At 43.8% G+C, this 19,529-nt stretch overlaps 2 protein-coding genes across 5 annotated transcripts in view; both read left to right on the top strand.

Annotated features, from left to right (window-relative positions):
* Positions 1 to 242: 242 nt before the first annotated feature.
* On the top strand, positions 243 to 12,662 carry ELP6 (elongator acetyltransferase complex subunit 6). Of its 2 annotated transcripts, XM_089533831.1 has the most exons (7): positions 245 to 393; positions 1,589 to 1,667; positions 3,165 to 3,235; positions 6,661 to 6,788; positions 7,658 to 7,862; positions 11,071 to 11,217; positions 12,251 to 12,662. In XM_089533831.1, the coding sequence occupies exons 1-7, from the start codon at positions 340 to 342 to the stop codon at positions 12,377 to 12,379; spliced, it is 813 nt and encodes a 270-aa protein (XP_089389957.1). In that variant the 5' UTR covers positions 245 to 339; the 3' UTR covers positions 12,380 to 12,662. The 2 variants fall into 2 exon arrangements, with proteins under 2 accessions (XP_089389958.1, XP_089389957.1); XM_089533832.1 differs by lacking the exon at positions 11,071 to 11,217 and having other exon boundaries at positions 243 to 393.
* A 4,493-nt stretch (positions 12,663 to 17,155) lies between these two features.
* The window catches only part of SCAP (SREBF chaperone), a 68,310-nt gene continuing 65,936 nt past the window's right edge, over positions 17,156 to 19,529 (top strand). For 2 of the 3 annotated variants that reach the window (XM_089533834.1, XM_089533838.1), the window contains exon 1: positions 17,156 to 17,239. The gene's annotated coding sequence lies outside the window, so the exon portion shown is untranslated. The remainder of the gene's footprint in view (positions 17,240 to 19,529) is intronic. The other variant, XM_089533836.1, reaches the window with a different exon arrangement.

A 19,529-nucleotide genomic window follows, 5' to 3' on the forward strand; every position in this document is an offset into this window, starting at 1 on the left:
ATAAAGCTGCTTTTATTCTGTTTTGCACCTTTCCTTTGGAACCACCCTTCTCTAATCCTCATGGTCCTTAAGGAGAGAGACTCCTTAGCTATCCCCTTTTCAGCATCTCTGGAAGTCTCTCCTTGGCTTTGCACAAATGCCCGACCGCCCACCCGCACCGCTTCCAAGCGGCCGGCAGAGGGCGAGCGACTCAAGCAAAGCAGAGGCGTGAGATCCGACTCAGGGACAGAAAGAGCGCATGCGTACTACGGTAGCACGCCGCCGCCCCCAATTCCTCGCTCGCGCAGCCTCCAAAGCGGAGCCTTTTAATCCCTCGGTGGACACCGTAGGGCCCGGAGGATGTTTGTGGGGCTGAATGAACTGCTTGGGGTGACGGTGGAGAAGCCGGAGCAGGTGAGGGGCACCCCCGGGGCTGGCTGGCTCGGTCCCCACCTTCTCCTCCGGCTCCGAGGGGGAAAAGTTGAGAGGCAGGAGGAGTAGGCCGCAAGCCCACTCCCAAGATGCAGCGCGCGCCCGGCTTGGGGAGCAAGGCATGCTGGGAGTTGTAGGCTGGTGCCACAATGCACAGTTATCATTATCATTACCCTCGTTTCTTTCTCTGGCGCCATCCCTTTCCATGGGGCCTTAGGATCAGCTGCCCTTCAGTAGTATTTCTACAGTGTCTATTTTATAGTGTTTATTCAACCATTAATTAACACATAATTTCCATATACTTTTGACATAAAAATAGCCCAATACATTCTTCACTTCTTGAACCAGCAATCCTCATGTTTTCTCTTATATCTTTATTTATTTAATGCACTTATATAGTATTTATATACCACTTTATTTATTTATTTATTTATTTGCATATTTATTATTTACTTATATGCTCTTTATATACTGCTGTTACTTTTGCAAGTGTCTAAATTGTGCTGTGCTTTGTTTAGACTGAGCAGCTTTGAGTCCCCAATTTGGGAGACGGATAATTATAATTGTAATTATTTAACTGTATAAAACACTAAAACACAGTGTTGAAGTACATTCCACACACAACACACAACACACACACACGCAAGACAGAACAAACAAGGCAGCTGCGCAGGTGATCAGATATACTAAAGATATAAAACATTAATCCGGAGCTTCATTTCGTGACGGAATGCTTCAGTTCGTTGTCTGCCTCATTTTATTGAATGCTGACATGTACTAATATGTGTTATATGTAATTATTTTGTAGAATGTACGCCATTGGCAGGTTTATTTTGCCTATTTTAATTGATTGTATGTACAGCGCTGTGTAAATTTACAATGCTATACAAATAAAGCTTAATAATAATAATAATAATGATGATGATGATGTTTGGAGTATGACTCCCAGAGTCTCCAATGGCCTTTTTAGCTAAAGTCGCTGGGAGCTGGAGTCCCCAAAAAGGAAAATGTCCAAGCCCTGCATTGCCTTTTAGGCAAAGTCAGACCATCGGCCTGATAGCAAGCCCTACATTAGATGTTAGGAACAAAAGGAGGCCTTTGCAAGAATCCAGCGCATCATGGGGCTGCCATTGCCCATCGACTGGCATTTTAATGTCTCCCCGTCTTTCTTTTCCAGGGCAAGCTGACCTTGCTTTGTGCTGCCAAGACCGATGCCAGCTTCCTGGTGCATCACTTCCTCTCCTTTTATTTGAAAGGTTTGCAGGGAAACCGCTCTGTTTGATTTATTTACAGTACTGTATACACTTGACTATAAGTCAACCTCATGTATAAGTCGAGGGCAGGTTTTGGGCTCAAAATTATGGATTTGGATAGAGACATGTAATGAAGGATGTAAAAGATGATGCAAAGGAACCTAGAAAATTTTGGAAGGCGTAACTGTTTGTGCTCATCCTAAAGGCTGATGGATGAGAAAGTAGAGGGGATCCATGCTTCTTTTTGGTGCTCCCAGGATGGACTGAGCCCTTGCCTTTTATTCAGAGAAAGGGGATGGCTCCTATATATATATATATATATAGAGAGAGAGAGAGAGAGAGAGAGAGAAAGTTAAAGTACAGTACTTACATATTTACTCGTGGATCAGTCAACCCAGTTTTTTTGGGTCAATTGTTTGACTAAAATTTCTAGACTTATACATGAGTATATACAGTATTTTTACTTTAAAAAATAGTTATTTGAAATGTTGCTGCCTTATTCTACCTCTTTTGTTCCTGTCATTCTCTGCTTCTCTGTGAGGCGTTGGTGTCCGAACCATTTGCTTAGGCTGCATCCTCACTGCAAAAATAATCCAGTTGGAAACCACTTTAACTGCTGTGACCCAACGCTGTGGAATTCTGGGAATTGTATTTTGTTATGGCACCAAAGCTCTCCCACGGAGACAGTCAAATGTCTCACAAGACTATAGTTCCTGTGATTCCATAACATTGAGCCCTGGCAGTTAAACTGGTGTCAAAATGGATTATTTCTGCAGAGCAAATACAGCCTTAGACTCTCTATGCCAGGATGGGCAACCGGTGGAGGGCATAGGGCTGCATTAGCCTCTCAAGACATATTGGAGAGCAATACACCCCTGCAAAAAATATCCAAAGTTTGGCCCCAAAAGTCCCTAAATACATTTGTGCAGTTTTAAAAATCTTTCTGGGCTATTTTATTCCCAGGAGAAGCCTTTTTTAAAACAACATGAGGTGATGTGTGGAGTTGCTTCTTGTTCATTTTCAGTTTAAAAGAAGGTCTGTTCTGGCCTGGGCCTAAAATGGCCGAGGAGATAGAAATAGGGCAAAAAATGCCCCCCCCCCTCCATGTTCCTTAGAGGCCATTTGGGGCAAAACAAAATTTAAATGTTCACCCTAGAGGAGCCTGCATGGCTTACAGTCTGCACTTTACCCATCCCTGTTCTATAACATCACAAGCAGGTGAGATATAAACCTGTAACTCCAGTATCACCCTTCTTCCCCCTGCATACCGTAATTATTTCTATATCAATGGGAAACCAACTTCCACATTGCTGTTAAAGGCAGGTATTGTGGGGAAATAGATTCTGCACTCTCCAGTTTGAAAGGCCCAGTGCCTCCAGTTTCTTAGAAAGTCTTTGCAACTCAATATTTTGCTCCTGACTGGTTCTGCACCTTGTAACATGTGTCTTGATGAATGCAGTACACAATTACACTGAAATGGGTGTCTTTCCTCCTTCTTAGCTGGTTGTAAAGTCTGTTTCGTGGCTATTGTGCAGTCCTTCAGTCACTACAGCCTCGTGGCCCAAAAACTGGTAAGCCACATGGATTTTATTTTATATACTGTTGCGTCTTTCCTTATCCAAAATACTCCAAAATCCAACATTGTCTGCATGTAGGGTTGCCATAAGTCAGGACCTCCAAACCAGGACAAAGGTAGGGCAACATTTTCAAATGTAGGACACATTTTTAAAATGGAGGACACACGGAAAAAATTGATGGTTTTTAAAAAATGTTAATATAAATGCATGTTTCTTAGGCATGATCAAAATGGAGGACATTTTGGCAATATTCCTAGACAGATGGCAGAAATGTACTTCCCTTTCTGGCCAACCCCTCCTCCCCACATTCCAAACAACACATTTGGGCATTGAACATCTTGCATATTTCAGAGGCTTATTGCATAACCAAACTCTGGGTTTCACACCAAACATGGGTTCACATGGCTATGCATATTGAATATGTCAAGGTGGTTTAACAAGAAGTGGATTTGCCCTCGGATTCAACTGTACTTCTCAGAAGTGTGTACTTGGTCAAGGGACTTTGGTTTTTCTTCACTGCACATGAGTTTGTAAACGTCAGAGCAACTTACATTGGCCATGCCTCAGAAGCTGACTGATATCATCATCATCATCACCACCACCATCATCAGTATCATTGTTAAAACAAGGAAGACCTGTTAGCATTCAAAGCACCAAAATACAGAAAGCACACTTTGGAAAGTCACGCTGTCTCGCCTTCAGAAAGAGTGAGTGCATGCCTCAGAAACTGACTGATATCATCATCATCATCATCACCCCCACTATTATTGTTAAAACAAAGCAGACCTGTACAAATGGAATGGAAATCCTCCTCCTCCTGCTGCTACTCTTCTTCTTCCTCCTTTTCCTCCTCTTGCTGCTCTTCCTCCCTCTTCCTCCTCCTCTTCCTCCCTCTTTCTCCTCCTCCTCCTTTTCCTCCTCTTGCTGCTCTTCCTCCCTCTTCCTCCTCCTGCTGCTCTTCCTCCCTCTTCCTCCTCCTCTTCCTCCCTCTTTCTCCTCCTCCTCCTTTTCCTCCTCTTGCTGCTCTTCCTCCCTCTTCCTCCTCTTCCTCCTCCTCCTCCTACCTCTTTCTCCTCCTCCTGCTACTCTTCTTCTTCTTCCTCCCTCTTCCTCCTCCTCCTCCTCCTTTCTCCTCCTCCTCACTGGGCCCAGGCCGGCCCACGTGGGGACCAGAGGAGGAGCTCCTCCTCTTGAGGCTGATTGGCCAATGGGGGCAGAGTGGAGCTCCAACAGCCCGCCCCCTGCCAGCAGCCATTGGCCAGCCAGCCCCAGGAGGAGAAACTCCTCATATTTAGCCATGCGCGCGGTCCTGAAAGTGCACGGAGGGCAACTGAAAGCTGCCGGCCTGAGCAAAAGGCCTCGGCGGCAGCGGCCTCACCAGCAGCACGCTGTGCACAGCACACGCAGTGTATAGCGCAGCGCAGTGCAAAGGCCACAGGAGCGACCACGCGCAAAGCGGAAGGGCCAACGCAGGCACTGCTGGCGCCAGTGGGACCCGTCAGGCCCCTGCGGAGGAGAAGGAGGAGGCAGAGGAGGAGGCGGACACGGAGGTGGGTGGCCAGCTGGCTGCATGAGCAGCCGCGGCCACAAAGAAGGCGCGCGCGGGGGCGGAGGTGGCTGTGGATGGGGCAGTCCCGCTTTTGGTGGGATACCGGACCGGGACCAGGCCAGCACCGCCAAAAGCGGGATTGTCCTGCCTGCAGCCGGGTTATGGCATCCCTATCTGCATGGGTAGCTGAGACACTAACACCTTTGCCTTTTGATCAGGGGTAGGCAATCTTTTTGAGCCGGGGGCCGGGTTGCTGTTCCTCAGACAACTGGGGGGCCAAAGCCAAAAAATAAATAATTAAATAATTTTTTAAATAAATAAATAAATAAATAAACTGGGACAAATGTAGGACAACATTTTCAAATGGTGGACACTTTTTTTAAAAAAAGTGGAGGACACGCAAAAAAATTTGCTGATTTTTAAAAAAATGTTCATATAAATGCATGTTTCTGAGGCGTCTATAGACAATTGCTCCCCTTGCCCCTGCGCACGAGAGGCCAAAGGCCCCGGCAGCAATCAGCGGCAGGACCGGGCTGGGGCCGCAGGTTGCCTACCCCTGCTTTTGATGGTTAAATGTGCACACATTTATTAAAATAATATTTAAAATATTGCATATTAAATTACTTTCCAGCTATGTATATAAAGTATATGAAAAATAAACAAATTTCATGTTTAGACTTGGGTCCCATCTCCAAGGTCTCATTATGCAAATATTCCAAAATCTGACAAAATCCAAAACACTTCTGGTCCCAAGTATTTCGGAGAAGGGAGACTCAAGCTGTATGAACAAAAACCTCTCCATCACACTTTTTGGTCTTTGGTAACCACTTCTCTCATCTTGTCTCCGAAGGCAGTTGCAGCAACAGGTTGGACACCAGTTATAGCCTTAGCATGGGAACATGTTTGTGTGGGAAGAGTCTGGTCTTAGATATTCTTACATATCCTTCTCATACGGATTTCCTTTTGTGTGGGATGTCCTGTAGTTGCTGGAAAGCTAAATAAAAGTGGTATTTATTTAATTAATATTCTGTCTTTCTCCCAGCATTGCGCAAAGCAGTTTATGATACCAGTTAAAACCAAATGCAGTTATTTGGTAAGGTTTGTTGGCTGTGCGGAGGTGGTGTATACTTCCAAGCTCTGTCAGATTCAGAGCTTGGAAAAGTTGGGTGAAACAACTCCCAGAATCCACCCAGCAACATGGCCAGCGAGTTGTCCTTTTCACAGAGTAACCTTTCCAAGCTCTCCTCCTATTTTCCAACCTCTTTGCCTGCTTTCAGAATTGTACTCTTTAAACTTCAAAGGCCACATAAGAAACTGCCTTCTTTAGGGACAAACTGTAGGCCCATCTGACCCAGGGTTGTGTAGAGCAAGAGAACATCTGGCCTGCAAGCTTCATTTGGCTTGTTGGAAGTCTAGGCTCCCAGCCATCCACCCTCCAGCTGGCACAGGGGTCCCTGCTGTCTCTGGTTGCTCATCAAAGCAGTTAAACCTCACTATTATCTCCAGTCTGTGATCAGAGATAACCAGGATTCCTTTTCCCAAGTTTCTACCCACTTGGCCAGAAATCTGATGATATCAGGGACATGGTCACACGCCTGACATCATCTGGAAAACTGGTGGTGTGGTATGTCAGTTGTCCAAGACATCTGGAGGGTCCTAGGTTGGTGAAAGATGGCCTGAAACATTAACCATTGGATGCCAGAACTAGTTTGTCAAATCTGTGTTCACCCTCTCCTATTACTGACAGTGGCAAATACAAATGAAAAAGCTAAAGATGCCAGTGGTAAACCCAACTTCTAAGCACCCCTGTAGAGATCAGCATTCTTTGCAAAATGCAGGAATTCCATCTGACCTTTTCTCCTTTTCCCAGGGAGTAAGTCTGACTGCAGCCAAAGAAAGAGGCCAGCTTGTGTTCTTAGAAGGGCTGAAGTCCTCAAACAACATCTTGTTTGGTGAAGGGCAGGCTTCGGATGAGGTTGATCCATTCCAATTCATCAGGTAACCAGTCTTAGAGTACATATGCAGTGTTTAGTCATAGCCGTTTGATACCATTTTAATAGGATGGTTCCACAATTTTGTGGAAGTGGACTTGGAATCCTCTGTGAAAGAACTCTAGTGCTGTAGTTCACAGGTCTCCAGCAGAGAATTCTAATTCCCTCCCCAAACTACAAATCTCAGAATTCCATAAGGAAATGTAAGGGTACTGGTTGAAAAAATGCGTGAATCTACTTTTGCCATCCTACTTGCTCACATCTAATCTTGTTCAGCATCTGACATGCCATGTATACACCTGGAATTTAAACATCTCCAGCATCTAAACTTCTGGGGCATAAGACAAGTGATAATTGCATTCATAGTTATTATGTTACATATTTTTGAAGGGGTAATGTAATGTAATGTTGGTGTTGGTGGTATTATTATTATTATTATTATTATTATTATTATTATTATTAGTCTCATGTTTTGTTTTCCCAATACTGGAGACCAATATGGCTTTAAAAAATAGAACTAAAAACAGTTAATTGAAAGGCATGTAAAACATATGAAAAATTATTACTTAAATATAATTGAACTGTTATTGTTGTTGTGTGCCTTCAAGTCATTTCTGACTTATGGCTACCCTAAGGTAAATCTGCAGTTAGGAAATCATAAGACTAGGAATGGGTCTACGAAAGAGCTAGATAAGATCCTAAAGAGTAAAGAGATAGGACTGAGCACTAAAATTAGAATTATCCAATTGCTGAGTTGCTCAAACCAGTACAGGCCACATATGGTTGGAACCATGACCAGAAGAAATGGCTGCTGTCACGTATTTTCCAAATACTTTCACCTTCACATGGTGATCATTGTTATTTCTTCCCTTGCAGTGGAGATGGCTCAAACCTGAAAGACTTATATGAATATGTCCAGAAAGCCTTGAGCCCTGGTGCTAAGGATGGGGCTGGAGTCTCATGGAAGCCTCCTGTGCTCATTGTGGACAACCTTGGGGTCTTGCTCAGCCTGGGGGTGAGCCTGACGGACATCCTTGATTTCATCCATTATTGCAGAGTCGGAGTCAACTCTCAGCTGAAGGTATCTGCAGTGGCTGTCAGCCCCTTGCCACCAGGCACATGGGCTCTAGAATCCTTGTCCGCATTGTGGCCAAATGTTAATGACTGTTAAATGACATAAGAAGGGTTAATTTGCAGCTTCCGTTGAATGGTTGATGCTTTAGCCTAGCTATTCAAGGATGCGAACTTGGCTGGGCACTGACCAAAGGAATGATCCTTCCTGTTGGCAATTTGCTTGCACTGGTGTCATATCTCTAAGACAGGATGATGGGTGACATATGTGCAGTTCAGTTTCCTTTGTTTGGTCCTTCTCTGTATAACCCTGGCAGTCCATTTCCAGTTGCCTTGTTCTGTTTTTTCTTCAGGCTTCCTGCCTCTTGCTGGTTTTAAATTGTTGATCTGATGCCCTGTTCAGCAGTTTCATCACTTGCTTTTATGCCAGCATAGTTATACTTGATTGCACCATTGTGCAACCGTTGGTGCAGTGGAAAGCAACGCCTTGTTGTCACCTGTCACACAATTTTTACCATTCCTTGCACAGTCCTGATTAGGATAGCAGCATTATACAACTTGTAACCATGCATCTGAGGAAGTAGGCTCAAGTCTATGGAAGCTTATGCTACCAACTGATTTCTTTCAGTTAGTCTCAAAAGTGCTACAAGATTCTTTTGCATACTGATTTTCCAGACTAACACAGCTATGTCTTTGCAGCTATTCATGCAACAGTATTTGCCCAAAACAAAATGCTAGTCAGCACAAAATACAGTCAGCTCTCTCTATCAGTGGATTCTTTATCCATGGATTCAAGAATCCACAGCTTGAAAATATTTTTAAAATATATAAATTCCAAAAAGCAAACCTTGATACTTATAGTTTTTTGTGGGTTTTTAGGGCTATGTGGCCATGTTCTAGAAGAGTTTATTCCTGATGTTTCGTCAGCATCTGTGGCTGGCATCTCTGTGGGGAGAAACTGTTCCAAGACACAGGAATAAACTCTTCTAGAACATGGCCACATAGCCTGAAAAACCCACAAAAAACTATGGATGCCGGCCATGAAAGCCTTTGACTTACAAACCTTGATTTTGCCATTTTTATGTAAGGGATACCATTTTACTATGCCACTGTTTTTAATGGGACTTGAGCATCTACAGAATTTGGTATCCACAAGGCGGGGCTCCTGAAACCAAACTTATGTGGATACCAAGGGCCTACTGTATAATGTAAAATAACCTCACCTGGAATCTTGCATCCAGTTCTGGACACCACAGTTCAAGAAGGATATTGACAAGTTGAAATGTGTCTGTAGGAGGGCGGCCAAGATTACCAAGATGATAAAAGTTCTGAAACCAAGCCCTACTAGAAATGACTTAGGCCCAAAACGCACGGGCCAAATAAGGCAGCCAGGCTGTGAACTTCGGCCCTTAGACAAGAGTTGGGACTTGTTGCTATTTTTGTGTACTTTCAAGCTGCCTCTGGTTTGTGGTGATCCGCTCAGAGTTCTCTTGGCAAGATTTCTTTAGAGCCAGTTTGTCATCACCTTCCTCTGTGTCTGAGAGAGTGCAGCTTGCCTGAGGTCACTCATTGGGTTTCCATGGCTGAGTGGGGATTTAATTCCTGGCCCAAGTCCTAGTCCAACACTTAAACCACTACACTGTGCTGGTCCATCAAAATATTTATTCTGAGGAGGTTTGTCTTTGCCTTTCTCTGAGGCTGAGAGAGGTGTGATATGCCCAGGGTTACCTAGTTTGTTCCCATGGGTCCAACACTCAGACCATGACACAAGTTGATTTCATCTCCTACATGACATGTCTTCAGGTATTTGAACATGACTATCATATCTTCTCTCAAAAATCAGTGGGTTTTTGAGAGGTGATATGACAGTCTTGTTCAAATACCTGAAGAAATGTCACATAGGAGATGAAATCAGCTTGTTTTCTGCTGCTCCAGAGAGTAGGAGGGAAACCAGTGGATCCAATTTGCAAGAAAAGATTCCACCTAAACATCAAGAATTTGTTCTTGACATTAATAGCTGTTTGGCAGTGGACTAGGGTGGGAGAGCCTCCTTTTTTGGAGATTTCATAACAGAGGTTGGATGGTATTCTTTTGGGAGTGCTTTGATTGTGGATTCCTGCATGTCAAGGTTTTGGACTATATAGTCCTTATGTTCCCTTCCAATCCTGTGATTTTATGATTCTATAAAGTCTGTACGTTGCAATGATTTATGTAAGAAGAAATACAAATACCTAGATAGTATATTGTTCAGACATAGAACAGTAGTACAGCTTCCAGTAGTAACACTAGTGCAATATAGTGCCAATAAAAAGAAAACACAGCACAAAGTACTCCAGCAACACAATAAAATAATATATCACATAGTAAAAAGAAAGCACAGCACAACAGTATGCTAAATATTCTCAAAGCGTATCATAAAAACATTACATGCAAGCCCGAAACCATAAACCAAAACCCTTTTGCCCAGGGAGACAGAAACCACTTAATTGTTGACGCATCTAGTATTTCCTCCTTTCAAATACTCAGTGAATATGGAGGGTTCACTCTCACATCATATTCATAGCCTGCCTCTGGCATTGTAACATATGGGAGTTGTAGCCGATCAGAGCAAAGATGTGAAAACTCATGGGACAAAAAGGAAAAATTTGGGGAGATTTGTTTTTTAGATGCCAATTTTTTTCCCTAGAAAAATTGAAAAATAGTTCGCAAGGAGTTTTCTTTCAGAATTATGAATAAAATATTTAAAAGAAGTATAAGGAGCTGGGGATGTTTAGCCTGGAGAAGAGAAGGCTAAGAGGTGATATGATAGCCCTGTTTAAATACTTGAAGGGATGTCATAGTGAGGAGGGAGCAAGCTTGTTTTCTGCTGCTCCAGAGAATCGGACCCGGAGCAATGGATGCAAGCTCCAGGAAAAGAGATTCCAGCTCAACATTAGGAGGAACTTCCTGACAGTAACGGCTGTTCAACAGTGGAAAACACTCCCTCGGAGTGTAGTGGAGTCTCCTTCTTTGGAGATCTGCTCCGCTCTGGGCCCACAACAAACACCAACTCCCAGAATTCCATAGCCTTGAGCCAGGATGCTGAAAAGTGGTTCCAGACTGGGTTATTTCTCCAGTGTGGATGCAGCCATTGTTAGGGAAGGAAAGCACCTTGCTAATAACTCCTGCTCTGTCTTGAAGTGGCGTCAGGTTTCTCCCTGTTATCTTTTCTGCCTCAGGGGAACTTGGTGGTGTTGGTCCACAGCAGTGATGACTCTGAAGATGAGGAGAACGAACTGCTTGCCAAGTCCCTACGCCACCAGAGCAACCGGATCCTGTGGGCACAGGGGCTGGCCACTGGCTACTGTAAGGACGTTCATGGGGAGGTGAGTCCCTCTGTCTCCCTCAATCATTCTCCTTTGAGACCTGACGTCTTCTGCAGGTCTATGCGGCAGTGGCTGAGGGACCATCCGGTCTGGAGATTCTGCAGGGGTGAAATGAGGGGCATTGCCTCCCCAAATAAAAATCCCCCTGATAATTTTTTTTCCTTCCTTCACCCCCAGAACTCTTACATTTCCTGTGTTTACACTGCCTTGTTAACTTTGGCTGTCCTGTGTGAAGTCATGGCCAGCATCCATAGTTTTTTGTGGGTTTTTCGAGCTATGTGGCCATGTTCTAGAAGAGTTTATTCTTGACGTTTCGCTAATATCTGTGGCTGGAATCTACAGAGAATGCTGGCATGGAAGATTGTTGGGTGTGTATACACTGTATTCACTCTCTCTCTCTCTCTCTCTCTCTCTCTCTCTCTGTGTGTGTGTGTGTGTGTGTGTGTGTATACACACCAACTCTCTTTCATGCCAGCATTCTCTGAAGATGCCAGCCACAGATGCTGGCGAAACATCAGGAATAAACTCTTCTAGAACATGGACACATAGCCTGAAAAAAACACAAAAAAAACTTTACTTGTCCTCTTTCTGACTTTGATTTATATCCCATCTTTCTCTTAATATGAGGCCCAATATTTCTTTAGATTCCTGAACTGTATTTCTAAATTGGTCAACTGAACTTTTAAAATACTGACATTCTGGAAATTTGGGAACTGAAGAGTTCATTGGGGAAACAAAATTAATATTTGGGAGCAAACAATGCCCTCATACCCCACTTTAGGTTGCCATTTTGGGTTGTACACAGCCCAAGATAGAGGTGTTTGGGAGTGCTAATGGACATGTATGGCTATAAGAGAGTCAGGAGTAAATTGTTTCTCTGCCAATTGCTCATCCCGATATAATGGAGAAGCTGGATATACGAGAGAGAGAGAGAGAGAGAGAGAGAGAGAGAGAGAGATACTTCTGTTTAAGCAAAGATTTGCAATAGGTGTAACTGAATATAATTCTCACCCAACTTCTGTTCTTTCTGCAGTTAACAATCATCCAGCGGAGTTCATGGGAGACAAGAGCTGAGCGTGATCTCTCTTGCGTTTACCAGTACAAGATCCAGGACAAGAACGTCTTGTTTTTTGCCAGAGGGATGTCGGCAGCTGTGCTGTGACTTTTGGGAGGGTGATGTAATAGGAATGCTTCTTCTTAGAAAATGCTCACAGCATCCTGAGACAGAAGGGCAGCCATTATGATGAAATGGGCTTTCCTAGGGATGGCACAAGAAGAGTGGTGTTATGTCTGCCCTGGGCCTGGTTTCCTCATTGGTTTGGAATCAAGCCCTGTGAAATGATGTGGTCTGAGCCCCTGCGTGGATGACCTAGGTAAGGAAGGAGAAAATTGGCCCTGATTCTGCAAGGGTTAGGAAAGTTCAATAAAAGCAGTTAGTGTTCAAAGCTTTGACTACCTTCCTGTGGTGTTGTGGTCTGGTGCTGATGATGTGGTGGAAGCAGGCCATTCTGGCAATGGGGAAGGGCCTAAATCCACACTACAGTACTATGGCAGTTTGATCCCATTTTAACTGCCATGGCTTCATTCTGTGGAGTTCTAGGATTTGTAGTTTGGGGATGGACTTTAAAATCCTTTCTGGAAAATGTAGGGCTACTGCTCTAAGTGACTGCATGTGAGTTGCAGATTGCTTAAACATCTCTGCTTAAAATTCTTTGCGAGCAGATAATAGAACAATAGAGAATCCTAATTATCACAGCAGAGTACACCTCCCAGTATTGCATAGGATGCAGTCATGGGAGTTATAGTGGTACAGGAAAAGGGATTTCACCCCCAAATTAGGAAGAACTTCCTGACAATAAGAGTTGTTTGACAGTGGAAGATGCTGCCTTGGAAAATGGTGGAGGTTTTTAAACAGAGGCTAGATGTTCATTAGTTTCCAAACCATTGGGAAGACTTGTTTTCATGTATGTTCTGCACAATGCCTCTGAAAAATGTATATTAGCTGTATTAGCTTCCAGTGGTTTGGAAGCTAATAGAGGCAACAAAAGCAAAATGACTTGTACTCAGAAGACATAAGCAGCCTGGCGCCACGCTCAGCAAAGAAACGTTACCCGAATCTATGAATATTAGAACAGCTGGCTTGTAGCCTGAGCGTAGGCAAGTGTCCCAGGAAAGAGTTCAAGCTGAGTTCAAAGGGACTTGGCCCAAGCGAAAGGGGACAGTTTGCAGCTTAATTCCACAATAAGAAAGGAAAGAGAGAGGAGCCTCTCGCTCTCCCTTCTTGGCTTTGGAAAACTAAGAGAGTTTCAGCCCTGCATGCGCTGTCTTTGGGAGAGAGCTTGGGAAAAGTTCATCTCCAAGCAGAAGAGGGAAAGAGCTTCTTTTCTGCTATTCCTGTGAACAGGACACAAATCAGTGGATTCAAGCTGTAAAAAAAGAGATTACACCTAAACTTTAGGAAGAATTTCTTGACGATCAAGAGCTTTTTTGACAGTGGGAGGCATCTCCTTGGAGAGCGATGGACTCTCATTCTTGGAGGCCTTTAAACAGAGATTGGATGGTCACCTTCCAGAAGTACTTTATTGTATATTCCTGCATGGCAAGGGATTGGACTCAATGGCTCTTATGCGCCCTTTCAACTTTATGAATCTAGGCTACACCTCCCCAAATTGTTGGGGAGCACCACAGGTGTTTTTGGCTGCCCACAGTACCCTCTTCTCCAGCACCCCTTCTCAGATGAGTTTCTTTTTATCCGTTCTATTCATTGTACCAATTGCATGACAATGGTGAACACAATTGCTTGTATGATTCTGACTTTGTGTGCTTAGTTGTATGTCTTTACACTTTGGGACATTTTCCAGTGCTCTCACAGCTGCCCTCCCCATTCTTAGGTCCCAAACACACTGCAGAAATAATCCAGTTTGAGAGCGCTTTAACTGCCCTGGCTCATTTCCTGGGAATTGTAGTTCATTGTGGCACCAAAGATCTCTGATAGAGAAGACAATGTTTCACAAAACTACAGTTCCCAGAACTCCCTAGCAGTGAGCCAGGGCAGTTAAAGCGGTCTCAAACTGGATCATTTCTGCCGTGTGTTTTGGACCTTAGTTCCCTTGACTGCAGTCCTCACTCTGATTGATATTGATATTGATTCTGATATTGATGAGAGGGATTGCAAAGGAAGTATCTTTTTGTGTTGCAAATGGATGTTAAAGTTCCTGGACTTTGATAATTTCTCAGTTGTCCCATGGCCAGAAGGAGGGATGAGAAATACCTTTCCATAGCATCTGAAATGAGAACAAAGACACCAAAATGGAGCCCTAGGACCAACATCTTCAATTTTTAAAAACACCTTTGACTGATGAAGAAGAAGCCGGTGGAGCTTCGAAGGTTGCAACACGTATTTTGTGCATTTTGGTTGCCCCAATATTTTGTGCGCTTTGGTTGGTCCCATAAAGGTATCGCTATATGACCATATATAAGTAGGCACAGCATTCCCAGGATGATTGCAAGATTGCATAGCTCCAAAACACACTGCAGGAATAATCTAGTTTGAAGCTGCTTTAACCTGCCCTTGCTCAGTGCTAGGGAATCCTGGGAACTGTAGTTTATTGTGGCACCAGAGTTCTGACAGCTCTAGCATCGAGCCAGAGCAGTTAAAGGGATGTCAAACTGGATTACTTCTGCAGTGTGTATTGGACCACAGTTAAAACCAGAATTCTCCTTGGAGCATGCGCACATGCTTCAGTCGGGTGCTAGGGCCCAGGGGGAGCATCTAGAGCAGCAGTCGGGAGGAGGGGAGAGGGGCGTGGCTTAACAGAAATTGACTGCGCGTGCGTGTCGGCCGGCTTAGCTCTGCGTATGCGCGGTTAAGAGGGAAGTTAGAAGGGGCGGAGCCTCGGGAGCGACGGAAGCCTCGAAGGGACGTTCCGCGGTTGCTTGGACTTGAGGCGCAAAGCGGCGAGGGAGACGCGTGAGGCGGAGGAGGAAGCAGCAGCAGCAGCAGCAGCAGCAGCAGCAGCAGCAGCAGCAGCAGCAGCAGCAGCAGCAGCAGCAGCAGCGCCTTCCTTCCTTCCTTCCTTCCTTCCTTCCTTCCTTCCTTCCTTCCTTCAGGTGAGGCGCCTGTTTGCGTTGCTTACTGTTCGTCGCTCATTGATTGTTATTAGCTGTGATTCCCCCTCAGCGGAGAGGAGAAGGAGGGGCGCCCCGCGTCCTCCTCCTGCGGGGATAAAGAGCGGGAAACGGGGCTCCCCCTAAATTGGGAAAGGGGAGCTGAGGAGGCGGACGACAGCTCCCATCGTCCCGCGCTCTCCCCCGAGGCAGGGGCTGATGGGAGTTGTAGTCCTCCGGTTCACCGATGGAGGCCTAATTTAATTTGGGGCTCTTTGACACCTGACTCCTTGCAAGAAGCCCCTCTCCCAAGGCAAGAATAAAGCCCCACCGAAGAAACCCCGCGATGGTTATCGGTTTAATTCCATTCACTTCGCTATTGTCATGATTTTTCGTTATTGCGATTCCATGTGTATAAAGTCACAACACAACAATGGTATATTGTCCCATGTTCCACAATAATGTGGGGCTTTTTCCCCTCCTATGTTTTGTATGAAAGGTGTTTTAAGTCACCTTAAAAATCTCTTACAACCATCTTTCAGTAATAATAATAATAATAATAATATTAAACAATTATTTATATCTCGCTCCTCCAAATGATCGAAGCGGCTTACGTTAAAACAGGCCCAAAAATACAATATCAATAAAGTATCATATATATATATATATACAATTCAGTGTTGGTCATGATCTATAAGCCCCATATGACTTGGATCCATACTATCTGAAAAACTATATATATATATATATATATATATATAAAATGTTTAATATATTAATATATAATAATAATAATAATAATAATAATTAGAGATATATAAAACATATTAAGTAAATATTATAGCATTATAACCCTTCCCTAACCCTCCCGTCAGTAATAATAAAATGCAGCCATCCCTCCATATTTGTGGCTTTGATGATTCACGGATTTCCTTAATAGGTTCTCTCTAGGACTGTCTAGGAGGTCCTCCAGTGCAACTCTGTGGTCAACTTTAACTAAAGGTTGCACTGAAAGACCATTTGTAGCTACTCCAGGGCCATTCTATGGCCAGTGTATGTTGGACATTGACCACAGAGTTGCCCTGGAGGACCTGGAGATTCCTAGAGAGGTGTCCTTCCTCTCAGGTAAAAACAGTGTTTTGTTCTTTGTGGTTTTTCCATAGTCACGGGGGTCTTGTGCCCCTAACCCTAGCCAATAGGGAGGGACAACTGCACAATTAAATTATCAACTATCAAAACAAACATTAATAACTAAATAATTAAACAATAAACTGTATTAGCAATAAGCAGAGCAGAGGCAACTAGGCAATTGTCAGCAGTCAGTCCCAGATTGTTAGGGTAGAGATCTTACTCCTCACCCTTCACAACGACCAAAACCCAACTACATAAAATACAAGACAAACACAAATCATCCCAGATCTGCCCCCCCCCATTTAATCTTTTATAACCTCTAGTAATCGCGACCATATTCCATTTCGCTGCCCTTCGTTCGCTCACCTTCTCCTTCTTGCACACAGCTTGGAGGCAATTTTATATTAATATAAGTAATATTCATATAATACTAATATTGTACTGTTATCCTATAGTAATTAGTAATATTAAACAGTACGTTTAATAATTTTGTGCATGAAACAAAGTTCGTGTAAACTGAGCCATCAGATAGCAAAGGAGCCCCTCTCTCAGCCGCTCATCTGGACATTTTTGGATTTTGGAGCAGTTTTAGGTTTTGGGATTCCAGAGAAAGGAGACGCGACCTGCAGCCCTTTCCACTGACAAGGCATTCAGGGCAGTGCTTGCAACAGAGCTATCTGAGATTTGTAACACAACATAAACAAGACAAATGCAGATATCCGAGGCTCCCAACGAAACCAAAGGTGGAGGCCTGTGTTTCCCTTTCCACTAACAAGGAATTAAGGTCAGTGTTTGCAACAGAATACACCTGATACGCATAGCCTGAAGGTAATTGTATGCAGCTATTTTGTAATAGGTTTGTGTACACTGAACCATCAGAAAGCAAAGGTGCCGCTGTCTCAGCCCCCATGAAAAACATTTTGGTTTTTGGAATATTTTGGATTTAGGAATTCTGGATAAGGGAGATTCAACCTGTAGTAAGAGAGGGCCTTTTATGAGGGAAAGGACCGGTCGGTATCATTTCCTGCCTTTCTTTTCTCTCCACTCCCTTCCTCCAAGTGGTTGTGATGGACTTAGCAACCCAACATTGCCTTTTCTCACTTATGCCCTTTGAAAATCCAAAGGTACTGTGAATCTGTCAGATGTCTCTCACTCAGGTCCACATGGCTGATAAGAAGCTCATTCTTGTTACCCCTTCTTCAAATATTTACACAATGAATACTTGCTTGTCAGGTAGGTTGACCTTACTGGCTGAGTTTGGATGGAGCCTGGATTATTTGTTTCCATAGCTGATAGGTGACACCATGCGTTGAAACCCTCTCTCCCTAAGCGCAGGCACAAATGGATGAAAATACATAAAAGAAACCCCTGCTGATAGAAATTTAGCTTGTCAAGAAAAGAGTACTGGCATAGTTTGCTTCCCATAAAGCAGAGTTTTGCCTTGTATGGTTATTGCTTGAGGAAGGATTCTTTCATGTGAGCCTCCCTGTTTGCTTTCAGCCGGGGAACAAATTGTCCATTGGAATGAGAACGTCTTTTGGACTTTGGCTCCCAGAATCCTTGATGGCTGTGGCTTCTAGATAGAAGCTGAGTCCAAAACACCAGGAGGACCAGAGTTTGGGAATCACTGAGCCAGAGTATCCCCAGCAGGTTGCTGCCCAACCTCTTTTTAAAGAAGCAGAGCGGAGAGAAGGAAACTCCTCCATCTCTTTAGGCAATTGGTTCCATTGGCAAACTGCCTTCACTGGGCCAAAACACACAGCAGAAATAATCCAGTTCAATACCAGTTTAACTGCCCTGGCTCAGTGCTAGGGAATTCTGTAGTTTCTTGTAGCATTGGAGCTCTCTGGCAGAGAATGTTAAATGTCTCACAACTATACCAGAATTTCCTAGGATTGGGCCACGGCAGTTAAAGCAATGTCAAACTGGATTATTTCTGCAGTGTGTTTTGGCCCACTGTCAAGAAAGTCCTTCTAATACCAATTAGATATTGATATCATTGAAATCTTCTAATGCTTCAAAGTACTTGTAAGTAATTGTAATCGCGAAAACAATAAAAAGTTCACTGGTTTTTAAAGAAAAGTATGCATAAGTAGCTTGCCTCCTCTCTAAGGTCTTATCACTCGTGTTTCTGTTGGAGAGCTAATCTGAGAGAGTGGTTTGCCAGAGACCCACAGGGATTCATTACAGAGGCAAGATTCAACCCAGGGCCTTTCTGAGTCATAGGTTGCCCTCTTGGCATCTATGCTAACTTTGTAGAGAGACCTGTTGCTCTGTGAAGCCCAGGGGAAATTCACTTTGGCAGTACCCTTCACCTGCACTCTGGAGTCATTGCAGATTTCACCACCGCATTTTTTCTCTGTGTGTGTGTGTGTGTGTTTAAGTTCATTCTCTGTGGTTGTGTGAATCAGTGCCAGGGGCAACTAGGCTTTCAGGAGCGTGGATGGGATTTTTTTTTAATGTGTGCAGAGCAGCATGACAGGATCACTTTTGGCTTGGGCAGCAAATAGATAGGATTTATGATAATCCGTTTATTATGAGTATGAGTTTCAATGTGGTATTTATATGTATTTTTAATTGGATAGTCTCTGTGTATTCTTAATTGTTATTTGTAAGCCACATTGGCCTTTCTTTGCAAGGAAAGACAAAACAGAAATCTGAAATATATATCTACCATCATCCAGAGATGGGGAAGGTGAAGCCATCCCGCCTGGAGGGAGTGAAATGGCAGGCCCAACGCCATTGGGCCTATCCTTAAGATATAGAGCCTTCCCTCCAGTCCATCTGCCTTGGTCCAGGCCTCAGAGGGAAAGATGAACTCCAGAATCTGATCCCCTTCCCCACAACCATTCCCTTCTCCTTTTATGTTTTGTCTTCTTAGATTGTAAGCCTGAGGGCAGGGAACCGTCTAATCAAAAGATTGTATGTACAGTGCTGTGTAAATTTACAGCGCTATATAAATAAAGCTCTCTCTCTCTGTCTCTCTCTCTCTCTCTCTCTCTCTCTATATATATATATATATATATGTTTAAGATCAGAAGCTAAGCAGAGGAGATGATGACTATCTGCTTGAT

The sequence above is a fragment of the Sceloporus occidentalis genome, unplaced genomic scaffold (genome assembly GCF_023333645.1).
Source record: "Sceloporus occidentalis isolate IW3139 unplaced genomic scaffold, rSceOcc1.0.p SCAF_7, whole genome shotgun sequence".
In the NCBI taxonomy this organism is placed as follows: domain Eukaryota; kingdom Metazoa; phylum Chordata; class Lepidosauria; order Squamata; family Phrynosomatidae; genus Sceloporus; species Sceloporus occidentalis.